Here is a 25,391-nt window from a genome sequence, read left to right on the forward strand (position 1 = left end):
AACTTCTGTCCTCAAAAAGTTGCAGCTGTCGTTTAGTTATGTCTCTTATGTCTGTTTAACTATAACTGTCATGTCATTATGTTCAATTAATATCTTTTATTTAATTTGATCTTTTTAATTGCATCTTTAAAGATATAACTGAAAACTCAATTTCGTAACTGGCTCACGTGCATATAAGTCCAACACCGTGTTTTACCAGCAAAATAAAATCAAGAAGCGCTTATTCCACGATCATCGTTTTGGCTGTCATACCAGGGTCAATAAATGCAATAAAGACTATTAGAGAAGATGGTTCAAATGTGCCATAATTGTGGGGAAAAAAGAAGGTCAGGTGAGACAAGCACGAGGATCTAAAAACACTAAATAACAACATGTGCTGTCTGATAACAGATTACACTAACCTACCTACTAACTGGATTTAACCTTCATTTGGTTTTCTAAACATCATTTAACTCAATAATCACACCCCAGGGAAAATAAATAAATAATAGGTCAGCATGATCCACTTCCTGGGATTAAAACGTGCATGAATTATGAACATCAGACTTAGCCAACTATTTCCTTAGCCGAATGAGCTTTTCTTCAACTGTCGTGAATGACGAATCGGCAGTGGCGTCAATTAGTGAAATGAGCCGAGAAACACACACCAGCAGCAGCAAGCAGCACTTCGCAGAGTCTGTGAGTCAGACAAGCAGGTGAAAGAAGGAAACAGGACGCAGCTGCAGTTCGCAGATCACGGTCAAAGCCAGCACAGAGACACGCTGTTTTATATCTGTCTTTCCTCTCACTCCGTCACACCTCCTGCCTGTTGCACACTTTGTCTGCAGTAGTGGTTCTGTCGCGCTACAAGCATGGCTGCCATCAAGGCTTTGGAGCAGTGGTGTAAAATGCAATGTGAGGGCTACAGAGATGTGGCCATCACCAACATGACCACTTCATTCAGGAACGGGTTGGCTTTTTGTGCGCTAATACACAAGTACAGACCGGACCTGATGTAAGTATTGAAAACTTTTTCTTTTCTCCCAAAACTTTACTTTACTTTGGTTTGGTCAAGTTCTTTAATAATTGTAATACATATAGACAGCCTGCCTCCTCCAATAATTTACCCTTATTTTGTTTTTAATATGTTAGTTGTATAAGTACTAACTTAAGTGATCCCTATTCTTATTTCTGTGTTTTATTAATACATTGTCATTTGTCCAGTTTCACAGTGCTGTTTTTTTTTCTTCTTTTAAACATATATTTTTTTCTACATGCTGTAAAAGAGCTATTCTGGGTAGTTGAGGTAACTTCTCTGTGTTCATTGTATTCCTGTTTTCCCAGAGACTATGACTCACTCAGAAAGGAGGATGTGTTTGAGAACAACAGACTGGTAAGATGTCAAGATGTTCAGCCTTCGTCTTACTGAGAGGAGCAGACTTCATACACAAACTGCAAAATCTGATGTAGCAGAAAACATCCACTTCATTAACCCCAGACATGACGGGCCACGCAGCAACACGCTGTTTGTTCTTGCCTTGGCATCTATGCAGCAGATTGGACAAATATTTAGCTGTTTCAATTTTCACAGCACAGCAGATTAAGCAAAAGCCATATCTCTCTACTAATTTTAGACTCCTGTCAAACTCAACCTTTCTCAATCTTTGCTCTTGCTCTGTCCGTTTGAACTCATCTATTCGGTTAACCCCTGCGTGACATGAGCAGCACAGCTGGGACCTCTCCATTATTTAGTTTTCTAACCTCTTGCCGGCTTCCTCTGAGGGTTACAGGCCCTGCAGTAAGTGTGCTACAGTACGCGCTCCGTACGACTTCCTTGTTGTTTTCGATCATCTTGGCTGTGTCAGCAGCAAACCTGACCTCAGGGGAGAGGCTCTCAAGTCTATTCATTTTGAATGAGGCTTTACTGTTGTCTGCCACTCGGTCCTTATGGTGACTGTTCTCTTGAAGGCACTGCTGATACATACATCTTGAATGGTATACGAGAACAAAACGATTTGTGGGCAAAGAGCTGTGTGTTTGGTCAAGGTTAAGTTTGATACACTGCTGAAGATGCTCCCTCTACTGAAACATGAGAGAGCACCTGGTAATTCACACCCTTTCTATATTTCATGAATGGTGTCACGCTTCTTACAGGTAGGGCTGGATGATAAATTGGATTTTAATTTCAGGTACAATCTAGTATGAAATTGCTTCTTAGAATTCATTTTCACCATAAAGCTCTAATTTTGTTTTGTGTTAGAAATAAAGCACACCCCTTTACCTGACAGTGGTGTGATTTTACACTCTAAAAGCCTAAGCTATTTAGTTCAGCTCAAGCCACGTGGACAGAAAGCAAGCCTTTTGTTCAACAAGACCTATCGAGAGAAGTAATTGAAGGAAGGATTCTGTAGGAGAACATGGTCATTGGAAACCGTTTTTTTTTGTTTTGTTTTTTATTTTATTTTATCCCAGCTGCCTTTATTTCCAGGGTCTTTAACATGGTCTGCAATGGAGGAGTTGGCCTATGCTCCTCCTCCTGTTGCCAGCAGCGGAGGTCTTCTGATGTTTATGAGTTCCCTGGGCCTCTTGTTGCCCTTATCTGAACCCACAGACGTCTCACAGTGGAGGCCAGCAGAGCAACCAGTTGCTTCATAGTCAAAAACATCCACTATTCTGTACCTATTCTGGCCCAACTCCTGATTGAACACCCATTTTCCCTATCTCCGATACTCTGTTATTTATTTTTATATTACTGGAGGTTTAGGAAAATCCACCATGTACAGGGATAGGGGGTGGTGGTGGGGTTAAAGGTGAGTAAATTCTATATATTTTAATTTAATAAATAACCATGTTAGACTTTTTTTTTCCTCCCCATGAGCTGAAATTTGTGGTTTTGTCCACTTAAACTCCTCAGTATCCCCTTCTTTTTATATATGCCCACTTGCTATTCCGTAAGGCTTTTCTTTAAATTTAATGAGCATATCCAGGCTGATCCTAAACAATGCACTGATATCCCGCTCTTCCCATCCTCTTTCTTATCCCTACAAGCTCACAGGAAGTGTGCCATTCATTATAGAGCCCTTTCCAAACCTCCTAGGGTTGTGCCACAGAATACCGCCAGTCTATTTAAAGTAAATTGTATTGTGTGACATATTTACACATGCTGTAACTGTAGGAGGTAGCCCAGCCAATGCCATGCTTTTACATGGAAAAAGTGCTTTGGATATGCCTACTTTGTTTGTCATATTTAGTTGGAGTTGGGGGCTGTTGGTTAAACTTTGATTTATTTTTTTCTCTTAAGGCTTTTCAGATCGCAGAGGAGAAGCTGGGGATCCCAGCTTTGTTAGATGCAGAGGACATGGTGGCTTTAAGGATCCCAGACAGGCTGAGCATTCTTACCTACGTCTCCCAGTACTACAACTACTTCAAAGGACGGCCTCCCAGTGAGAATATGTCTGCTTTAAAAATCCCTAGCAACTGCATTTGAGTAGTTCATCCTCTTTAATTCTGAGCTTTTTCCTTATATATTTCTTTTTTATGTACAGGCTGAGGTATTTTTTTCCCCCAACTCTTTGACACTAATGATGTTTTACTGTCTTCAGTGGGAGGTGTAAAAAGGCCAGCAGAGGGCTCCAAGGAGGAGCCATCGGAGAAAAAAAACCTCCCAGTGGTTGCCAAAAGCTTTGTATCTAAAACTGCCACTGAGAGTTGTTTACCTTCCACTCACACAGCTCAGACCTCACCCAAATTGGCAAGAGCTTCTACTCAGGTCAGTAGTCATGTCAAACGGCACGTCATCAGTCAGCTAAAATTAAGGCTGTGTGTTAAAACGTCTTTCTTTTACACACCTTTGCTTTTTAAAGGAATAATATTTAGGATTAAACATAGCATTTATTTTCAGTGGGTCACCAAAGGAATCCTAGGGGAAATGGGATACCTTTCTGGATAAATGTTTTCTCACTTTTGATTCTTTTTCACAGAAGGTAGTTTTGGCTGAAAACCCCAACAAAAATGGGACTCTCAATAGCAAATGTGTTTCATGCAAGGGCCATGTTCATCTTGTTCAGAGGCACTTTGTGGAAGGCAAGCTCTATCACAGAAGCTGTTTCAAGTAAGAATTTAATCTATATTCATAGATGTTTTTCCCCCTGCACAGGGGCTTATTCCATTAATAATTTAATATTAATAAACTTCCACCACCAGGTGTGGCGAGTGCGCCAGCGTACTCCATGTAGGCGGTTACAAACCTGGGACGGATCCAGACACTTTTATCTGTAACTCCCACCAGAACACTTCCAAGACTTCCTCCTCTGAGGCTCTGATCAAAAATGGTCTCACCAGTTCAGCTGCGCGACCACTAAATGATGCCAGCCTAAAACGGCCTTCACCACACCCCCCTTCGGTGTTGTCAGCCCCACTGAATAATGTTTTGAAACCAGTTGCTCCTACTCCAACCTCCCAGTCCTGGACGGCCTCAGCCCAGAAGACACAGGCTGCCCGGCAGAAGTTTTTCCAGACTGTGCCACAAGTTACTGAAATCTCCAAAGTCAACAACAGGAAGCCAACAGAGCAATCAAGTGTTCAAGTAAGGCCAAAGGTCCCGACTGATGATGATGATGATGATCGAAAGAGCCAGTCGAGGGTAATGGTTGGAAAAAAACTAGCAGAGCAAAACTACAACAATAATAACAAACGCCCATTTACAATCCGATCGGCGGATGAGAGATGGTGAGCATTGCATTAATATACAATCTTTAGCCATGAATGCACTGTCCTTCTGAAGGAAACTTTCCCACAGTCTTTTTTTTTTTAAAGCTGATGGTGAGGGCTTTCTCTGTCCCCAGGTTTGGTGATGAGCCAAGTTTAGCTGACAGCTCTGCTTTGAAAAAGGATAAATGCAGCCAAGCCTCAGCAGGAAACTACGCAGGACAGCCCTCCACCACTCAGGCAAACAATAAGGAATTGCCATGTCTAAAGGCCATCAATAAAGACAACACAGGGCCAACAACTGTACACAAAACCACCAAAGGCAAGCTCCACTAAATTCATTTTACTTGTGTCTGATCCATTATTTGACATCCAGCCAGCATCCACCCACCCCCACCATTCAGTCTGTCTCTCACATTCCTAGAAAACAAAGCCCTTTTGTCATTTTTGCCCTATTTATAAAACCAGTGCATCTCGCATGCTGATAGCTGACATTTTAATTCCTGTCTCACACTAATGAACTTTCATAGTTGAACTGTCATTCTCCTGGGATGGATGTGCATGCACGGGTGTCACATTCTGACTGTCGGTGGGTTTGTAGACAGAAATACAATTACTGGTGGGTCTATTGAGAATGGTTTTTCAGTCACTTTTACTTTTAGCATTGATGGAAGTTTTCCAGACATGGAAATGAAGTCTGTTTCTTACTAATATTAACCATATGTTGACTGGACATTACGCCAAGGTCAGTGATTAAAGCATCATTTTGTTCTTGTGTGCAGACGAGAATGTGGAGCGCAATCATTTTATTGGAGTGCTGTGAATACCGGTACCTAGATAATGAAACCAGTAACTGTGCGCTTGACAGCTGTTTAGACGAGTGTGACACACGAGTCGAGGGAAGTTTTTTTTTTTTTTTTGTTTATTGTGTACAATAACTTGGAAGTGCCGCGAGTGTGCACGTCACTGACAAAGCAGATGTCTCATAAGCTGCAATGCGCCATCTTCTCTCGTTCTAAAAGTTTTAAAACGGTAGTTACACAAGATTATAAGGTGAAGTGTAATGACGGATTTACCATTGTGCTTTTTATTTGCCAAGGTTAATGCAGAGTTAGACGTTTGTGATCATTGCGATTCGTGTTATTGTTGTCAGCAAGATTATGAAAAAGACTGCCAAGTGAGATGCTGGGAAACTTGGTGGCGATGTCGATCACAGGCACAAGAACCACCTCTGAAATTTTGAAACGCTTTCTTTGAATTGAGGAAAGTATCGTTGATCTTTGTGGAGGAATGCCCTTCTGCTTCAGCAAGAAAAAATGAATCGTTGGAATCAACATCATTTTAATCACGGTTGTTTCAGCTGTTTATCAAGCAAGTCCTTTCTTAAATGCAGTGATATGCCGTTATAGTTTTACCATCTAAGTATTCATGGTCTTTGGAGACTAGCAATAATGATCTTATTTTTCATTTTTGATTTTACTTTCTGTCGTTTCTCTACAGATCCAGTATACCATGAGTGGCAAAGAAAACCTGTTAAAACCGAACTCGGGCTAAAGTAAGTATTTGCAGTTACTCGGCTGAAAGTTGAAAAGCTGCACAAGTGGACCAGAATGTCTTCAAAGACTTGCCTTGAAATACATCTGACCTATCAGATTATTTACTCTCCAGAACGCAGAATCATCTTCGTCCATCTCTTTTATTGCTGACTGGCTCAAAGTGGAGCCGCTAGTTCTATCCCCCATCTTAACAAGTCCCGAGGAGTGCAAGGCCTGAACTCCTGCTTTCCTACTCCTTAACACTAGATTTTCTCATTTCTAACCCCTGCTGATGATTCCTCAACTGTTTTCATCACCTTTTTAACATTTCAAAATTTAAGGTGAGGTTGTTACTCGTCTGACCTATTAGTACATTTCACCTGTGTCAGATTAATGCCTCTGTATTAAAATAATAAGTTCATTTCTTTGTTTATATCTTACAGAGATGCTGAACCTGAAGCTTTTACTGAAAATCATAAAGCTGAATTCATGTCCACACCTCCATCTAATGTCTCAATTAGTCCAACAAGGCTTCCTCTGGCTCAAACACCTGCAGCACCAGGAGTTAGCTTTGCTCTGTTTGATCCTGCGTGCTTTAGGGAAGTCAGTCCCCAGAAACCTCAGCCTGCCTCTGAAATCCTAGGTGAGAGGCTTCTTTGCATTATAATGAGAGACATTTGTCTGCTGATATATTAAATGAATTGAGTGTTTGATGTCAAAGTGAACCAGAACTAGCTTGCAAGGAACCTCTCTGTAAAGGTTTTGGTGACTCAAGCTGTTTTGTCTTGGCCATTTTCATGTTTAAATAACAAAGTTCAGTCATGTGTTAATGGAATCAATTAATACACACTGAGAGCAGCAATACCCAAGTAAAGCAAATGTATGTGTATTTTATTTTATTTATTTGGCTAACTTATTCAAGCTCTTGAAGAATCTAAAGCGACATAATGAAACTATGAAGTTGGTGGAAAATTTGCACTTTCATCTATTAAGATGGTAAAATAGATGTACTTTGAATTTGGGGGTAGGGTGATTGGGTTCTAACCAAAAATATTATCTATAATCTAGACTGTATGAGAAGTCGAGAGCATCAACACAAAGAATGAAATACATTCTTGGTGGTTTGTGTAAATTTTATGCCAGTTTTAGTTGGCTTATTTTAATGAAAACTATAAATGTGAACCTCATGGTTTTGCTTGAGGAAATGCTAAATGACTCACTCTAGCCAATGGGACCCATCCTGTGTATGCTCTGAACGTCCACAAAATTATACACACCCTATTGTATTAGTTCCCATATTAAACAAACAAAATGAAAACCAAATTTTGTGAACTCTGCACTTCTGCAGTGTTTAAGGCCTCTTCTCTTTATTTTAGATTTTAAATTTGGGAGTTGCTTGCCTGTGAAATCCTCACCCAGACTGCCAGCTGTGAAATCTATTAGCTCTTCAACTACTTTTCCAGCCAATCATGGAAATCCATCAGGTTGTTTCCCATCTTTTTAATAGCTATCAAAGCCAAATATACATGATTTCAGATTTCTTGTTGATTTCATATGAAAAGTGTATAAATACATTTAAAAAAAAATTTATTTTACTGAAAACAGGTTAAGTCATATGTGACAATACTTTTCTAAAAAGCTGCCATGAAAGAACTATCTAATCCTATTTTATCTACCTCTTAGCTGCTAAAAAGGGAAAGTATTTGTCACCCACCAACGCCTCCAGGACTGAAATGAGGTCACCCTCTGTAAGTTCCCTCCATTAAGTCTCTTAAGAGATTAATTAACAGCTCTACAAATATGCTTTCATTACATTCCCAGCAAAAAATGGATGACCTTCTTTACATTAAAGTGGCCAAAGTCAGAATTTTCAAATTACGATAATCTTTACTTGACAGTGACTCTTAAATTCTCTGTTTTGCACCAGGTAAGGTCTTATCATATCCCAATGGAGCAGATTGAAAGGCAGCTGAATGATATTGAGACAAACTTGGCTCATTTGGAGAAGGAGGGTGTGGAGCTGGAACAGAAGCTTCGAAGCTGTGAGGAAGGTACGTTTTATGTCTTCCACTTCTCCTTTTTACTTGTAAAAACATACAAATATTAAACAATGCAATCAATAGTCCACTTTCAGACATGGTTCATGAGACATTTAGTAGCTGGCTTTTCACTCTTAACTCTGCAGCGTAGTTCCATATTATTTCTGAACAAGTGAGAGCAGTAGTGTGGTAATAAGCTGGATATGATAAGTTAAAGATATGGAAATGGAAAGTTACCACATCTTGATTACAAATGAATATCATGTGATATCTTACATTACTAATTACTTTAGTAATATTACACTGAAATTTTATAAGGGGCCAAAATCTAGGGGCAATACAATGAAAACATAGATGCCTTTGAGGCAAACCCAATTAATCATACAGTATATTGGTAATGATATCATAACTTGTTAGGAATACATATACGTTGCATCTGTGCATTTACATTTTTCATACAGTGATTTTTTTTTTTTTTTTTTTTTTTTTTTTTTAAAGTGGTAGTAACCTCATAGTCATAAGGTTATTTTGGGTGATGCTTTACCATATCAGGATAGTATTATCATACTATGATGATGGGATTATGGGATCTAGCATTTCCCCTTATTCACAAGGTCACAATGAAAATATTATCTTTTTTTCCTTCAATAATAATAATTATTATTATTTGTAAATATTATGTTTAATGTTGTGGCATATTGTCTATTGTAGTTTCTTATTTCTATGGTAATGTAAAAACCAGGAATCAGGGTTTCAAAATACTGATTTGTATCTAATTCCATGTTAATAACCTCTTAAAGCAAAAGCTACTACATCTTTCCATACAATCATCACATTGCTTGAAGTATGATTATCTGGAAACGTGAAGGATTTTCTGTGTAATAACAAGAAGTTTGAGCTGCAAGATGATTATACTAAATTTTATTGCGGCATCTCCTTTTTTTTTTTTATTTTATCCTATCCCATCTGTAACATCTATATCACTGAATATGACCAATTATGACATCTGTATATGTGGATTGGACTAAGCTAGGTAATATTTAATACCTGGCCATTTCTGAACAAGAGGGGGGTTGGTAGACCCTTCACCGCTATGTTGGTTTGAATGAGGTAATATTCTAAAGCAAAATGTGTCTTGCAATAACCTTAAACTAAAATTTGACATCATATTTTTGTTTGAACTGCTGAATCACGCTGAATCACTCTGCTGCATTGGTGAGTTGTATCTTGGGTGCTTCACACATGTGCTCACCATCAGCTGAAGGTGTGTGTGTGTGTGTGTGTGTGTGTGTGTGTGTGTGTGTGTGTGACGTGCATGCCATTTCTATTAGTGTTTCTGCAGTCAAATGAGGTGAGAGGCACAACTAGCCCACAGGGATGTTGCGTCTCCTTTGAGGTAGTAGGAGTAGGGGGCCTTATTGCTTTGCTCAAGGTCAACATGACTTGGATATAGTAATAAATTTTTATATATATATTTATATGTGTGTATTCTGGTAGATTGCTTTTTTTTTTTTCTTTCTACATGCCACCCAGGAAGCCTGAGCATGTCAGTTGGCCAGAATTTAACATCATTTCCACACTACCTAGGAGATCATCTACTTCTCAACTGGAATTTGTTGGCATAAAAACTAAACCCTGGCACTCAGGTTCAGTTCAGAATCAAATCATGTTTGTTCTGGTAATGACAGGATGTGTGGGGCTCTGTCCTCTGTCTCTGCAGCTCGCTCTCTGTTGTAAATGTGACTTGACTGATTGGTCGCTAATTAGGATTAGCAAAATATTCAGCCTAAAATCAATTGATCCACCTACTCGGGTATGACTCGGTGAAGCAGCAAATTTAAGCACTGTTTCAGTGCATGTCGGAGTACTGTGGTGGACCAATACTGAAAAGTATACACCGTATCCTGAAAACCTTAAATATTGAATCATCTTTGATGGTAAATTGCATTGTTCCCTGCATCATGTATCCATAATTCATCCATTCTCACATTTTCTTTAAAATCTGGGTAATAATATAACTTCTCAGGGCTGAAAATGAAATTTTAAAATGCTTCTTTGTATATGTGTGGCCACCAGTTTAACCCCACATAATGAAAGCTTTGGAAAAATATAAGCAGTATTGTTGTGAATGATTTAATTAGTAATTCATTAATTTTTTTTTTTTTTACTGGATTGGTTTTTGAGTAAATTGCAAAAAGATGTTTGTCAACAAAACATTGTATTATATTCTAAAGTCGATGCCACAGGAATGATGACTGACAAACTATAAAGTGTCTATAGACAGGTTTTTTTGTAACATCATGTTCTGTGACATACATTTTGATATTATTAAAAAAAAATAGATTCGGGTTTGGCAGGCTAAGCTCCATTTTAAGATTGTTGGCTGTGACATAGTGTCTTAATAAAGGTGACAGCGTGGTTCCAGGATGTGAGTCACTTCTTCTCTTAATAAAAATTGAGAACCACCTACCTGCATATGAGCCAAAATATCCTAACCCCCCCCCTTAATTTCTACTTAATGTTTTTCTTGCAAACAGTGAGGTTGAGTCTGCTCAAGTGGGGTATTTTTTATTTATTTATTTATTTATTTATTTTTTTTAATTTTTATCTTTTTTAAGTTTGCTCTTGGAGTATATCAGTTAACATCAGAACAGCACAAAATATTTGGCTTACGTGAAATGATAAATGTTATGAGCTTGTTAAATAAACATCTAGTCAGTGATTATAATTGCTTGATTTACTACAATATATACACATCAGTGATTATAAAACTTTTTATTTTATCTTTTGAATAAATTCAGCTGAGTGCTACTAACTTGTTTTGCAGATGGAGAAGGTGACATCTTGATGGACCCACTGATGGTCGACTGGTTTAACCTCATTCGAAAAAAACAAATGTTCATTAGGAAAGAATCAGAGCTCATTTACATGTGAGTATTATTGAAGGATCGATGTAGATTGAGAATATTAAATGACCCTTTCTCCATTATTCAGGGAATTATTACTCATTTGGATAATATTTGTTTACACTAGAAAAGGCTTTTGAACAATATTCTTACTTTGACTTGAAAGTTGGATTTCTCTTTATATAATAATAATAATAATAATGGATACTTTATTGATCCCCATGGGGAAATTACTTGTTTTTCTCTGCATTTGACCCATTCACTCAGTGAAGCAGTGGGCAGCCCACTAAGCAGGCGCCCGGGGAGCAGTGTGTAGGGACGGTACCTTGCTCAGGGGTACCTCAGGGTAGCCGTTAAGTGGATTCGAACCGCCGACCTTCCGATCATGGGGCGACCACTTTACCTACTGAGCTATCCCTGCCCCAATTTGATTATATTAATTCCAAACCTTATTTATTTTACCTGATACTTTCTTTAAAGATTTTTCCCTCATTGCTTGTACTTTTACTTGCATTTAACATTAGGACAAAAATCAAACTTAACTGAGAAACTCAAAATTTTTAGGATTGTTTAGAAGTTTTAGATATAATGTGAGTTTTGAATTAGTATTTGATGTTAAAACTCAGAGCCAGGACTCAAGAGCTGGAGCAGCAGCAGCCAGGTGTTGAGGGGGAACTTCGCAGGCTGCTCGAGAAGCCAGGTAAGCGCTCGGTCTCTTTGCCTGTCAGCATCTGTCTTACTTCTTTTTCCGACATGCGGTTGTTAACATTGTCACAGATCATTTAAAGTCCAGAGAGGAACAACGGCAGGAGAAGAAACTAATGCAGAAATTGATGGAGATCGTGGATGGCAGAAACGCAATTGTGGATGGTCTCGACGAGGACAGGCTGAGGTAACATTATCAATCTTCTAATTAATTCTTAAGTACAATGCAGTTAATCTTAAAGATTGATGTGGTAAAAAGATATGACAGTGCTTAGTTTGATTTTTGGCTAATTTCAGGGAAGTGGAGGAAGATCAGCAGTTGAATAAAATGATGCAAAACCTTGGTAAGCAACATATAAAATGTCTTTTTTTTTCTGTTTCAATTTGATTTGAGTTGTTAATATATTGGTTTTGTTGAGAACAGGAGTGAAGAAAGCCAAAAATGAAAGGAAATCCTCAATCTCAAAACTGTTCAGGCGAAGAAGTAAAAGACGCTTTGAATGATCCTAAAGGGGATTATTTGATTTATTTATTTTTATTTTTTACTAAATTGTCATTATTTCTATTGTATTAATATTCCTTTTAAAAATGTAACTTTTTTTATGTATAATTTGTGCTCATGGGAAAGATAACAGAAGAGATCTCAAATTAGGAAGGATGTACCAAGCCATATTTTGTCTATACACCATTTGAAGAAAAAAAAGAAAAAAAAAATTGGTGCAAATGTTTTTGTTTAGAAAATCACTTTCAATTCTTGGTTTGTTGCTACTCCACTGTTGTTCCACTGTTAAGGTTGTTCGTATAGAAAATTCTCATTTTTCTGTTAATATAATTTCAGTCTCACTAAAGTAAAATGCATATCACATTTGGGGATATACTAATTTGTATAGATATATATATATATTCTTGGAATAAAGTAACCATTTTAAAATCGCACATGGTTTAAAATAAAAGCAGCGTCGAATCAACTGTCATAATGTCAAAATGATGAGGGAACACTGGCTCTTCCACATGTGAATAGGAGTGAGAAGGATAAATGTGTAATCCTTTGCCAGTCTTGAGTCAAAATGAAATTATTTCAGTATTTATTTAATAATGGATTTTAACAAATTTCCTGTAAGGATATTAGAGGGAGCCTTGACAATTAAGTTTGAATGGCTGTGGAGTGTAAAATGGGGAGCCACACATGTTGAACTGTTGGGCTGTAGTTCCTCTCTCAGACTGTACTGTAGGTGGCAGCCTGGGTATGCTGTATCACACGGCAAGAACTTGGAAATCCTATTTGCCACAGTACAGACAGTTAATTTCTTTGCTAATTTTATAAATGCTGCAAAAATGTTCAGCTGTGCTGATGCAATAATGTTATGTGAAAGAGGATTAGGAAGAGCAGTAGCTTATGGCTGGCAAAGGCTTATAAACTATAGGATGTATTGAGCTCTTTATCTTCAAACCTGGTTTAATTAAACATTACTCTTTACTAATATCTGCATCAGAATTGCTCCATACCTGAGCTATTAAAATGTTGAAATGACGTGCGAGGGCACTCATCTGTGAAAATGGCATTTGCTGTGTTTGTAAGGAATGCTCTGTAATGTTGCATTTTAGAAGTGTTATTGAAAGGTGTGTGTATGCGTTCTCCTATTTATAGTATTTTAAAACTTGAAATCTGTTGTCCAATAAATCCTTTGAAGATTAGAACGAACGAGAGGTTGAATTATTTACTCAATAACCGCCTCCTTCCATTTTAAATAGATCCCCAAACTTTTCATCTCTTCCCTCCCCATGTTACAAGCTTCACCAATGACTGTTGATACAATGACACTACCAAGATCAGACCTTGCTTTCAGTAAGAAGCCAACAGCACTGGAACTCCTTTGCATTAAAGCTGCGGAGCGATCACGGAGCAGCATCGATGTATGCCTTCATTAAAGCTTTTTAAAGACGGCATCAAGATAATTCACTGGCGTCAATATATCGCAGCTTCTTATAAACTACATATCGCTCATTTTGAGATGCATGAAATTGTGATCATGAACTTGGAACACAATCTTTCTAGCTGAGCACAGTTGAGGATGATATTGGTACAAAATGCCACGCGTGATGTGGGTGACAGTCGAGACTGAATGTGTGATATTAGAGTTAATTAAAGCTTTGCGCCCCATCTACTGCAAATGCTTGCACTTCTGCAATTAAGAATCAAAGGCGAGGGCTTAGTGTCAGGGGGGTGTCTAATACATGGTTTTAACAGGAATGGGACCTGATTTGCCGAGCTCCTAGCGACAAGCATTAACAACAGCCTCAAATTAGAGAGACATTAATATTCATAAGTAAAACAATTCATCCTGTGAATGTGTGATGAAATGGAATCCTCTGAGGTGAGCTCTTGTGTCCAGGCTGCCATCGTTCATTAAAATATGCCATTACCCATGAAGTGCTTAATCTTTATGAAAGGGTGGTGAAATCAGTTTGAACTGCTCGAACAGAAAGGTGGAAATTGTAATATTGTTCAGAACCTTACATTATGTTAATCTTGTGCATTTCGTGACGACGCGATGTCAAACAGTATAGGTTTCTGTGTGTCTCATGAAAATGTACAAAGCATTTTTTTTTTTCTTTTACTGAAATTAGTCTGTTATTCTATTAATAGGGCGTGAGTTCTTTGTGATGTTCTAGGTTGGCTGTTAGTCTGCCTCTTCCAACACCATCTAAATTCTGTGTGTGTGCGTATGTGTGTTTCGTCTTATTCCAGTCACTGCCAGAGTCTCTGCCACTAGCCTGTAATTATGATCCTCGAGGTAATTTTATCAGGCTCATTAGCTCTGATGAGTAAACGAGAAGCGTGCCTCTAATTTATTGGCCATCCAGGCTGGAGACTTAATTCTCATCAGAGAGATCATAATATTTGTATAGAGAGTGAGACTGATACAGTATACATATACACACTTGGTTGCAAAGCTCCTAGAACAACACCGAGGCCAAGACTTTGTGACTTAAAATCAGCAATTACACTACTAAGACAAGCCCGTTTGGATAACTGGGCACATGCTTTAAAAATTACAAAAGATGTGTCTGTGATGAGCAGGGCACAAAACATAGTCGTCTTTTTTTTTTTCTTTTCTTTTTTTGGGGGGGCATTCAGGCATGATTTCAAATGAAAGCCATTGTTTGCATTCTAGGGAGTCTTGAGAGTTTATCTTTCTGCACAAAATTAGATTCTCACACCTCTGCAAACAAAATTGCATTGTTTTGTTCCCTGTTCAATAGAGATTATCCATTTTCTGTGTCAGAGAATGTGTTAAGGGAGCGGTGTAAATATGCTCACCATTTTCAGTGTGTAGAAATTTGCATTGAGGGGAAATTATGCATGCTGGCTAGTGGAAATGAAATGTATAAAGTGCATGACTGGTAGACTTGACAAGTGCAGCTTTCATCCATCTCAAATGAATAATTTTCACTTCCCTTAAACATCCTTAATCCAACCATGTTATCAGCGGGCATGCAGGATTCTGCCAGACTTTCTCCTTAACGGCACAGCAACTTTCAACTTGCCTGAGATTTTGCACTGCAGTTGCTTACCACATGGTCTTAGGGACTCACTCTTATCCTTGCCTGCTGGTTTTGTGGATCAGTAAAATTCCTTCAAAACACAATATATACATAACGCAAGTCTTAATAGATAGCAGAATGTCTCACTCTACCCTCCTCTGTGCAGCCTCAGAGGTCGACTTAATGCACTGTATTTTACCTCTGATTCACATTGGCAGAGAACTCAGAGGATGGTGTCTAAAAAACCTATTTGCTCCGTGGCCCTTTGTCCTCTATTTCAAATTTCAGTGACAGACCCCTCCATGATCCTATAATGTGGTTTGGAAACTCATATGGCCGTAAAGGGATAGAGAAGGATATTCATGGTAAATTACTCATTTATAGCCCAGCATTCAGCATTCCGACTTGTTATTTAGGGACATTTCCTTGTCTTCTTTACTGAAATCCATACTGGTAATGATACTGTACAGCGAAATACATCCCCCACCCCTCACATCCCGGTCCTTTTAATTTATGCATTGTGGCATGTTTTTAAAATGCTAACAAACAATGAAATGTGTAATTGGTGTTTATGCTACTAATCCGCCTGATAGCCTCTAATATGAAGGGTTACCTGGCTATTTTCAATATCCACTTTCTCAGAAGCCTCAGTCTGCGATAAGAATATTAACCTCATCAATTTCAGGTAACTTTCAACGCTTTAACATCTTGTCTTAAAGACCTACGTGTTAGCAGGAGTCTCAGCCTTGGCATTTAGTGACATTTTAAGCCTTTTAACAGAATCCAGACAGGGATTTGCCGTTTCCACCAAAGGAAAATAATTTATATCCTCCTTTCTGAGAAACTGTGGGTAGAGGGATTAAATACACCAGAGAGATTTGTATGTGGTGCAAGTAAAACAATATTGTGACTCAGTTAATATATTTCCTTCCATCTACTGTCATGCTTTGAGGAAGTCGGGAGTTGTTACTCATCGGGCTGAATGATGCTCGATGCTTTTCTTGTTTCATTTTCTCCCTTTCGAGGTTTTAAGTGTGTAGGTCATAGCGATGACAGCAGCGTGTACCTGAACTCTTCTTATGACTATGCAATGAGACAATGCGTGTTAGGAGATAAGTGTTGGAGGCAATGAAAAGTCTGACCGAGACCAATTATTTTGCATTCCTCACAGTCAAACTCACTTAAAACCTTTGGAACAACCAAATGCTTTTGCTCCACCCGGACTTATATTTAAAACATAATGATGTCATGTGCACAAGAACAGAAAAAAACCACCACATTTGTGAATGACAGTTTGGAACACAAAAGGTCTTTTCTGTGAGTTGGATGGGTTTTGGAGTGTGTGTGTGTGTGTGTGTGTGTGTGTGACGGCCGCTGTGTAGTGGAGACATGCAGGGCTCTGTTCTCTCTGTGGGCTGGCAGCTTTGATGCACTGCCTCTCTTATCTCATGCCTGGCAAGGTTAATGAAGTGGTGGCACTTTTGGAGGAAGTAGAAATGGGATGAGTAGCAAAGACCAGAGGAAGCTTGGAGATGAAACGTCCTGCTCTTAGCGGCTGTAAGTGGCAATTTTGGTGAATTACATAGACAATGAGAAAAGGGGTTGTCATCCTCTTAAACACAACAGTCATCTGAATCGGGGAATGGTTGATTGCATCTCTTTCAGCCTGGTTCATATGAAATTACATTAGCATTTAGGCATCACTTGCAGCTTGATCTGTCAAACATCTCTTTATAAGGCCATATTAGTGTTACTACGCAGCACTCAGCCAACATTTAAATCACTTCCTTTTTTTGCTTGAATTATAGTCACGTAGACTAATACACAAACATAATGTAGCACCTTAAATCGACTTGAATGCTCCATGCTAAAGAGAAGTTGCCTTGCGCTTTTTGAGCGTCGGATCATTTTTCATTCGAATCAAAGGAGTTTGTATAGCTTTGAGCCTGGTTTAGTCTGTTCTAGTCCTTTGAATGACTTCTAAAAAGCTGCAGCACCTTTGTCAGTGGCAACAAGTCCCACTTAAGTGAAAGAGTTGGCTTATTTCATTTTGAGTCTTGGATTGTGGTGCTGGTTACAGCTTAAACAAAGGGCAGAAATGCCACCGCTTCTATAAATATAATAACAGCTGATGTGCTGCTAATGCCCTGTATTTTTATTTTTTTTTACTTTATTTTAATATTCCAATTCCCTTTGCATCTATAAGAGCTAATAGGTAAACAGTCCTGAATGGTAGAAATGAAGCAGGTCTACATGCCAATGAATTAGCATATAGATGAGTTCATCTCATACAAATAGTGCTCTTTTGCCCAGAACTCCCTGTGCTGAGCAAAGATCATGTATGTAAAGTATGCATGCCGGAAATGTAAATTAATCCATTTCAATCATCATTCAATCTAATAACATTTCCCCCCCATCCTTTTCCTCATTTGTCCCACATTGCCCAAATGTCCAGTATCATTAAGAGGGCAGTCAAACCATTACCCCAAAGTAGCTTAATTGTTTAAAAGAAAAGGAAAAAATAAGAAGCAAATAAGCATTATGATCAGAGCAAAGTTTTACCTCAGTGTTCTGCTGAAATCACACAATGCAATGATTTTCTAAAGCAGAGGTTCCATAAAAGAAATGCCATTGACCGGATGTTTTGTATTTGATCCTCATTATTGTAATTCCATAAACAAACACCGCCTCTGTGAAACATTACTATTTGTTACATAGCTCTTGTTAATATGCTAAAAGAAGCTTATAGAATTGGGTCAGCTAATTAAGCAATTAGCTTATTCCAGATCCGTGGTCAGGCTGTTACTAATCTATGGCATTGTGAGCCCAGATCTGCCAAAACTGAGAAGCGCTCGCGACTGTGTCCCCCATCCTGACTGACAAAGAATCATGTTTGAAGCCGTCGTTCCCCTCTGCAGAAATGCAGAAGACTCTTCAGTGTTCGCTAATGCTCACGTTTCTCATGCAAATCCCTGGAACTGAATGGGTTTGTTTATTGTCTAGTTCGGATATTGAGACATTTATGTAGTGTTGTTGAAGTGTATGCTCCCTGCATTTGTAGCTGTGTTAACACACATGAAATCCCAGACAGATTAGAGTTTGATAGCATTAAAACCATGATGAATGCTGGTGGCTTTTAGCAGAACCCACCACGTAGCTTCTTACCAGGATCCTGTGAAGGGCTAGAAGTTAGGCAGCTTGACAGTAGAGTGGTAAATATATCACTGGTATAATTTAATGAAACTTTCTTTCTGTGAGCCAATTTATTATCCTGAAACTTTTCTGTCTTGAAGAAGTTGCTGCTACTGCTGGTCATGTCATCTTCATACACTGATTAACAGTATTTTAAACATGAAAGAGTTGTATTTATGTGTGGGACTTTTTCAGTTATCAATGTGTTATTTATGTCTCTATTTACAGTTTGAAGAAAGGTACGCACAGTAGGCCCACTTGTAGTTGGATTAATATTGCTATTTATGCACAACACCTGACCTGTCCAGGATATACCCTACCTCTTACCCCATGACAGCTGGCGTAGGCTCCAGCCCCTCGGCAATCCTAAATTGGATAAGTGGAAGAAAATGGATGGATGTATGAAACCCTAACTGTTAGGTAATTAGATAGGTAATTAGGTTTCACTAGATATTGATGCATTACTTTCATGTGCACATTGTGACAAAGAAGTTTTGATCAGTTTTCTATGTTTATCCAATCACATCTGGCAAAGCTTTATTCCAGTAGATGATAATATGACCTTAACAAATGCGTCATCTTTGCTGTAGTTGCAGAGAGGAAAAACTTGCACCTGAAAAACTTTATTATATATTTATGCATCATTTTTGGCTTGTGCAATAACTAAATTTTTGTAAGGTGCTGTTTTACAAGGTCTAAACAGCCAGCAGAGGAAGGGGCAACATTAGTTTCATTTGGAATTGTGCTGATTGAGCTGATTTACTTTTTGCAAAGTAGATTTATCTCATCAGTTTCATTAAAAACTGCCTGCTGTGAGTAAAAATATTAAAAACACTAAAAGGTGTTTTTTTTTTTTTTGTTTTTTTTCCCCCCCGTTTGTTTGTTTTACTGGCGACCAGTTCTGTTACACAGAGTACATGTAAGCAATTTTAATCTATTATCTATTACAGCAGTGATTGAGCTTGAGATATTTTTTTGATTAACAGTTTTATTTCTATTTCAAACAACAATAAACAGAGACTTACAGAGACATTACAATATCATAAACTATAAATACACTTCCACGCACCCAAGCACCCACCCAACATTAGTCATCACTCATAATTAATTATAAGCACATTTCATCATTAAATCCAGGTTTATCCAAAAAATAAAAAGACAACAACCAAGATGGATTCTGCAACTTTTTAAAAATAATTTTTCAGCCTTCTAAATTGTTTGTATGAGCCAATTTTTAATATATTTACTTTCTCTCGACAATTCTGTATCATCACCCAGAACAGACTTGGATTGAATGGATTTGAATATATAAAATATTGCAAATATTCAGATACACTGGAAAAAACAAACAAACAAAAATACAGCATAATATCACGTTTTGTTTTTTAATATTTTTTTTCAGATGTTTTCTGTATTTTTTTCCTGTATGTTTCATTTATTTTATTTTTACCAAAACATTTCTATAAACTTTCATAAAATAAAGATCATGTACAGGGAGTGCAGAATTATTAGGCAAATGAGTACTTTGTCCACATCATCCTCTTCATGCATGTTCTCTTACTCCAAGCTGTATAGGCTCAAAAGCCTACTACCAATTAAGCATATTTGGTGATGTGCATCTCTGTAATGAGAAGGGGTGTGGTCTAATGACATCAACACCCTATATCAGGTATGCATAATTATTAGGCAACGTCCTTTCCTTTGGCAAAATGGGTCAAAAGAAGGACTTGACAGGCTCAGAAAAGTCAAAAATAGTGAGATATCTTGCAGAGGGATGCAGCAGTCTCAAAATTGCAAAGCTTCTGAAGCGTGATCATCGAACAATCAAGCGTTTCATTCAAAATAGTCAACAGGGTCGCAAGAAGCGTGTGGAAAAACCAAGGCACAAAATAACTGCCCATGAACTGAGAAAAGTCAAGCGTGCAGCTGCCAAGATGCCACTTGCCACCAGTTTGGCCATATTTCAGAGCTGCAACATCACTGGAGTGCCCAAAAGCACAAGGTGTGCAATACTCAGAGACATGGCCAAGGTAAGAAAGGCTGAAAGACGACCACCACTGAACAAGACACACAAGCTGCTACGTCAAGACTGGGCCAAGAAATATCTCAAGACTGATTTTTCTAAGGTTTTATGGACTGATGAAATGAGAGTGAGTCTTGATGGGCCAGATGGATGGGCCCGTGGCTGGATTGGTAAAGGGCAGAGAGCTCCAGTCCGACTCAGACGCCAGTGGAGGTGGAGTACTGGTTTGGGCTGGTATCATCAAAGATGAGCTTGTGGGGCCTTTTCGGGTTGAGGATGGAGTCAAGCTCAACTCCCAGTCCTACTGCCAGTTTCTGGAAGACACCTTCTTCAAGCAGTGATACAGGAAGAAGTCTGCATCCTTCAAGAAAAACATGCTTTTCATGCAGGACAATGCTCCATCACACGCGTCCAAGTACTCCACAGCGTGGCTGGCAAGAAAGGGTATAAAAGAAGAGAAAAAAAAATGACATGGCCTCCTTGTTCACCTGATCTGAACCCCATTGAGAACCTGTGGTCCATCATCAAATGTGAGATTTACAAGGAGGGAAAACAGTACACCTCTCTGAACAGTGTCTGGGAGGCTGTGGTTGCTGCTGCACGCAATGTTGATGGTGAACAGATCAAAACACTGACAGAATCCATGGATGGCAGGCTTTTGAGTGTCCTTGCAAAGAAAGGTGGCTATATTGGTCGCTGATTTGTTTTTGTTTTGTTTTTGAATGTCAGAAATGTATATTTGTGAATGTGGAGATGTTATATTGGTTTCACTGGTAAAAATAAATAATTGAAATGGGTATATATTTGTTTTTTGTTAAGTTGCCTAATAATTATGCACAGTAATAGTCACCTGCACACACAGATATTCCCCTAAAATAGCTAAAACTAAAAACAAACTAAAAACTACTTCCAAAAACATTCAGCTTTGATATTAATGAGTTTTTTGGGTTCATTGAGAACATGGTTGTTGTTCAATAATAAAATTATTCCTCAAAAATACAACTTGCCTAATAATTCTGCACTCCCTATACTAGCGGAAAATCACCAGGACATTTTTTTAAAGCCCCGAACTTTATTACATGACCATAAAACATGGAGTAAATGACCCTCCACACCGGCAGTTTGGTATATCCTTTAACCCAAGTCTAAAAGCAATGCACAATCTTAAACTGAAGGTCTGAGAATTTCAGCTTCAGGTTAGACATCTAACAAACAAAACATCAGTCTAGCGATGAAATATGTCATCAGTGCTGCTGAATGAATGATGATTTTGTCATTTAGAATAGTTAAAGGCGTGTGCTGCTCTATAACTCTAGTGTATTTTTAAGCCATAGTTTGCTAATAATATTTTGATGAGAGAAATCTGAGGGAGAAGTGTACCTAATTAAAGGAAAAGGCTTGAAATGCATTGTTAACGGGTCATAGAGACACCACTTATGGTCATGATGATGATATGCAAGGTGTGGAAATGCATTTCCAATCTCCCTGCCTTGAGCTCATCAGTTTCCATTCAGAAGTGTGTGCACTTGTTCATTAAGCTTATGCATATCATCAACTGGTGCACTCATTCTATCAGGCAGATATGGCAGGGATAAAACGATGTGAAGGATGGAAATTCAAACAACCATTCTCATTTGCAAAGGTCATTAAAGCCTGGCATACATTAGAAAATCTGCTAATTATGAAATGGCTTAACTCCACATTCAGTGGGATTATGTCTGCTCATTTAGAATATGTTGATCCCCTCCCTTACTCGCCACAAGACAGTTGATGTGAGGGACTTGTGGCACAGAACTAATGTTCCCAGTGCTTGTCGGTCATCTTAACTGACTGTAAGAAGTCCATAAAAGTGGCCGTCATGTACTGAATGAGTCTTCATCAACACTACAAGGCAGACACGAGTTTTAGAGCTGCTCGGAATATTTGTTGCGCTGATTATATTTGACTCTGTCGCCGATCATCATTATTTAACATTAGACACATCATGTAAATTGTTTTTTTTTTTTTTAAATAAGCAAATAATTAAACTTTTACTTATTTTACCTGCAACGTTAACAAACTGCAGAGCTTATCTTTGTTGTCACTGATCATCTGCATTCAGATTAATATTGTAAACAGTTATAAATTTCTTTATCGTACAAAAAACTTTGTGTGTATGATATGAGCCCCCGTTTATGTGTGACTTTTTAAAAATTCAGTGAAACCCAATTACCTGCATTTTCTAAAATGATGTTGCAGCAGAATTTTGATTAATACAAAGTTCCAAATATGATCAAAAGCAGCATTTTGCTCTGAAAACAGCATTTTAAAAGCACTGTACTGTAATTGCCCCAGTTTAGGTCATTATTATATCACTGAATTAACTGGTGCAGATAAAATGCGCTCGGTGTTTCCATGATACTCTTAATGAATTCAGATTTATTAAAAAATGCTTTTAACAGACAACCTCTGGAAACTATGTTTTAGGAATTACGATGACACGTGTAAATTTGCCAGACTCAAAATAATTAACAAGTTTTGTTAAAGGCTAATCTGTATTTATTTAACATATAAATGAAGGTGTTTTCAGCAGCTTGGATCTTTTTGTAAATGTTCAAAGAGTAATCATATGTTGTGGTATACTTCTTAATATGCCGGCAACCTTCATGGCTGTATCATTTAGTTTATTTCAATTATGTTTTAATGAGCTGGATTGACACCACTACTGGTACAAATAGTTGTGCTTTCAAAGAAACACTTTTTGAGGATGGAGTTCAAAGTGATCAACCCGGTGTCCATCTTTTGTCGTCTTCTTTTGATATAATTTTCTCTCTAACTTATAATTCATGGGAGCTGATTCAAATTGTACTACCGACGGTGTGATTCACAGTTAACCTAATGACTTACCTCAAATAAGGCTTGTTATAGTCCTGTAATAGTTTGAAGATCTCAGAGAATATACTTTGGAGGATTGAATCACGTACACGGATTGGATGCACACATTGTCACAGACTGGACCTTCCAAAATAGCCTCCACATTGTAGACCTTGTTGGATCAAATCACTCTGAATTTGGTCTGTTTAATAGTCCAATTGCCAATTAAGACAGGCGGCAGTGCTTAGATCTATAAAAGGTTAATAAGCCTCAGCTGCAGTGTGTTTCTCTTGGGTAAATGTCACTTAGACATAGGCCACCATGGGTCAAGATATCCCTCCAGATCTAAATTTAATCACATAGCCTTGCCTGGCCCCGTCCTCACCCTCATTAGTCCTTGGCTTGTGCAGGAGTCTGATCTGCCCTGTTTTCGCCCTGGCACTGCTTCCAGCCCCAGCTTTGACCCAAACGTGCGACCAGTATCCACGCAGGCACAAACTCAAAGCTGAGATTCCAAAGCACAACTAGTTGGAAGATCCACAGAATAGCACGACGTGTGTGTGAGATGAAGTGTCTTGCACCAGGGGATGCTATGAAATTTGCCCATACCAGCATATCATGTGATCTGTTAGCTTAGCTGTCACCTGATGCAGGCCTGTGCCACCTGTCGGTCTGCCCCAGATAATGGCAAAATGACCAGACTGATTCAAGCAGCCATCTCATCTTAATTATCTCTTCAGAGTTTAATTAACTAGCTCATCTATTGGCCAAAAGGAAAGAGGGGAAAAAAAAAAAAAAGCTGCCTTGAATCACATGAAATCACAGCCATGGAGACGGCATGGATCATCATAAAATTATTGTTTTGTTTAAAGCTGTTCAAACGCACGAGGTGCTTCATGACAAATAAATCCTGAGAGGCTGTGTATGATTAGAATGGATACATTTCCATATTGTTTGTGGGAGTACCGCAGGGAAAGTGCTGTCATACGCCCTGTACGAGTGTTATGAATGTGTCCCCTTATTTTTCCACTGTATGCTGAAAAGATGTCATGGTGTAAGGAGTCCATATGGAACAGAATGCAAAATCATTTAGTTCTGAATGTTAATACGAATTACGTACAAAATGGGTAATAATTCTTTTGCCCTACAGAAATGATTAACATAATTCTGATAAATAGGCAGATGGCAGAATGTGTGAATTGAGGTAGATTTATCTTAATTAATATCTTGAACCTACTTGGAGAAAGGTAAATGGCTCCACCGGGGCCAGAGATGTTCCTCTGTCTTGTGTGTGTATCTTTCTCATGGCCTGACATGTAGTAGTGGCCCGAGGATATTAAGTTGCTCTCCAGGTATGCATCAAACCCAGGCAGCCTGCTGATAATGAACATATACCCAGGCAAGCAAGCAAAGATACACACATATACACATGCACGCAAATGGATATACCCATAATCACATCCCCCACGTTTATTCTACACACACACACACACACACAGATGCTAAAATACATTTTAACATGTTTTTTTTCCTGCAATGAGCTATATGTGGCTAAAATTTATCATAATTTTCCTGCTAATACTGCGAGCTCGAATTCTTTGCTTTATTGCTGGTGTCAAATAAAGTGTGAATTTCTTTTACTCATCACAAATTAAGGCAATTAAAATGTTAATTATTACAAGTAGAAAAGGGACAAAGGAATTCAGATAAATTGATGTATTGACGTTTAATTAATTCATTTGGGTTCCTACTGTGTTGGATAATTATGCTTAAGTGTTTAATTACATATTTTGATGGGATCCTCAATTACTCTGGCTTAATAAAATATCATTAGCCTGTCTCCCAGGTTGTAAGCTGTGGAGACGTACAGTATTAGTCGGTGTATTTAAATAAAATATTAAATTAC

At 38.3% G+C, this 25,391-nt stretch overlaps 1 protein-coding gene across 3 annotated transcripts; it reads left to right on the top strand.

Annotated features, from left to right (window-relative positions):
• Window positions 1-519: 519 nt before the first annotated feature.
• On the top strand, window positions 520-13,566 carry micall2a (mical-like 2a). 3 transcript variants are annotated; one of them, XM_026164465.1, is made up of 18 exons: window positions 520-695; window positions 828-994; window positions 1,324-1,372; window positions 3,281-3,422; window positions 3,582-3,748; window positions 3,960-4,090; window positions 4,183-4,707; window positions 4,824-5,008; window positions 6,187-6,241; window positions 6,665-6,864; window positions 7,598-7,705; window positions 7,905-7,969; window positions 8,149-8,272; window positions 11,088-11,190; window positions 11,793-11,866; window positions 11,944-12,058; window positions 12,169-12,215; window positions 12,296-13,566. In XM_026164465.1, the coding sequence occupies exons 2-18, from the start codon at window positions 852-854 to the stop codon at window positions 12,373-12,375; spliced, it is 2,313 nt and encodes a 770-aa protein (XP_026020250.1). In that variant the 5' UTR covers window positions 520-695; window positions 828-851; the 3' UTR covers window positions 12,376-13,566. The 3 variants fall into 3 exon arrangements, with proteins under 3 accessions (XP_026020250.1, XP_026020249.1, XP_026020251.1); XM_026164464.1 differs by having other exon boundaries at window positions 520-994; XM_026164466.1 differs by lacking the exons at window positions 11,944-12,058; window positions 12,169-12,215; window positions 12,296-13,566 and having other exon boundaries at window positions 520-994; window positions 11,773-11,825.
• The last annotated feature ends 11,825 nt before the right edge of the window (window positions 13,567-25,391 follow it).

This window comes from Astatotilapia calliptera, chromosome 4 (genome assembly GCF_900246225.1).
Source record: "Astatotilapia calliptera chromosome 4, fAstCal1.2, whole genome shotgun sequence".
In the NCBI taxonomy this organism is placed as follows: domain Eukaryota; kingdom Metazoa; phylum Chordata; class Actinopteri; order Cichliformes; family Cichlidae; genus Astatotilapia; species Astatotilapia calliptera.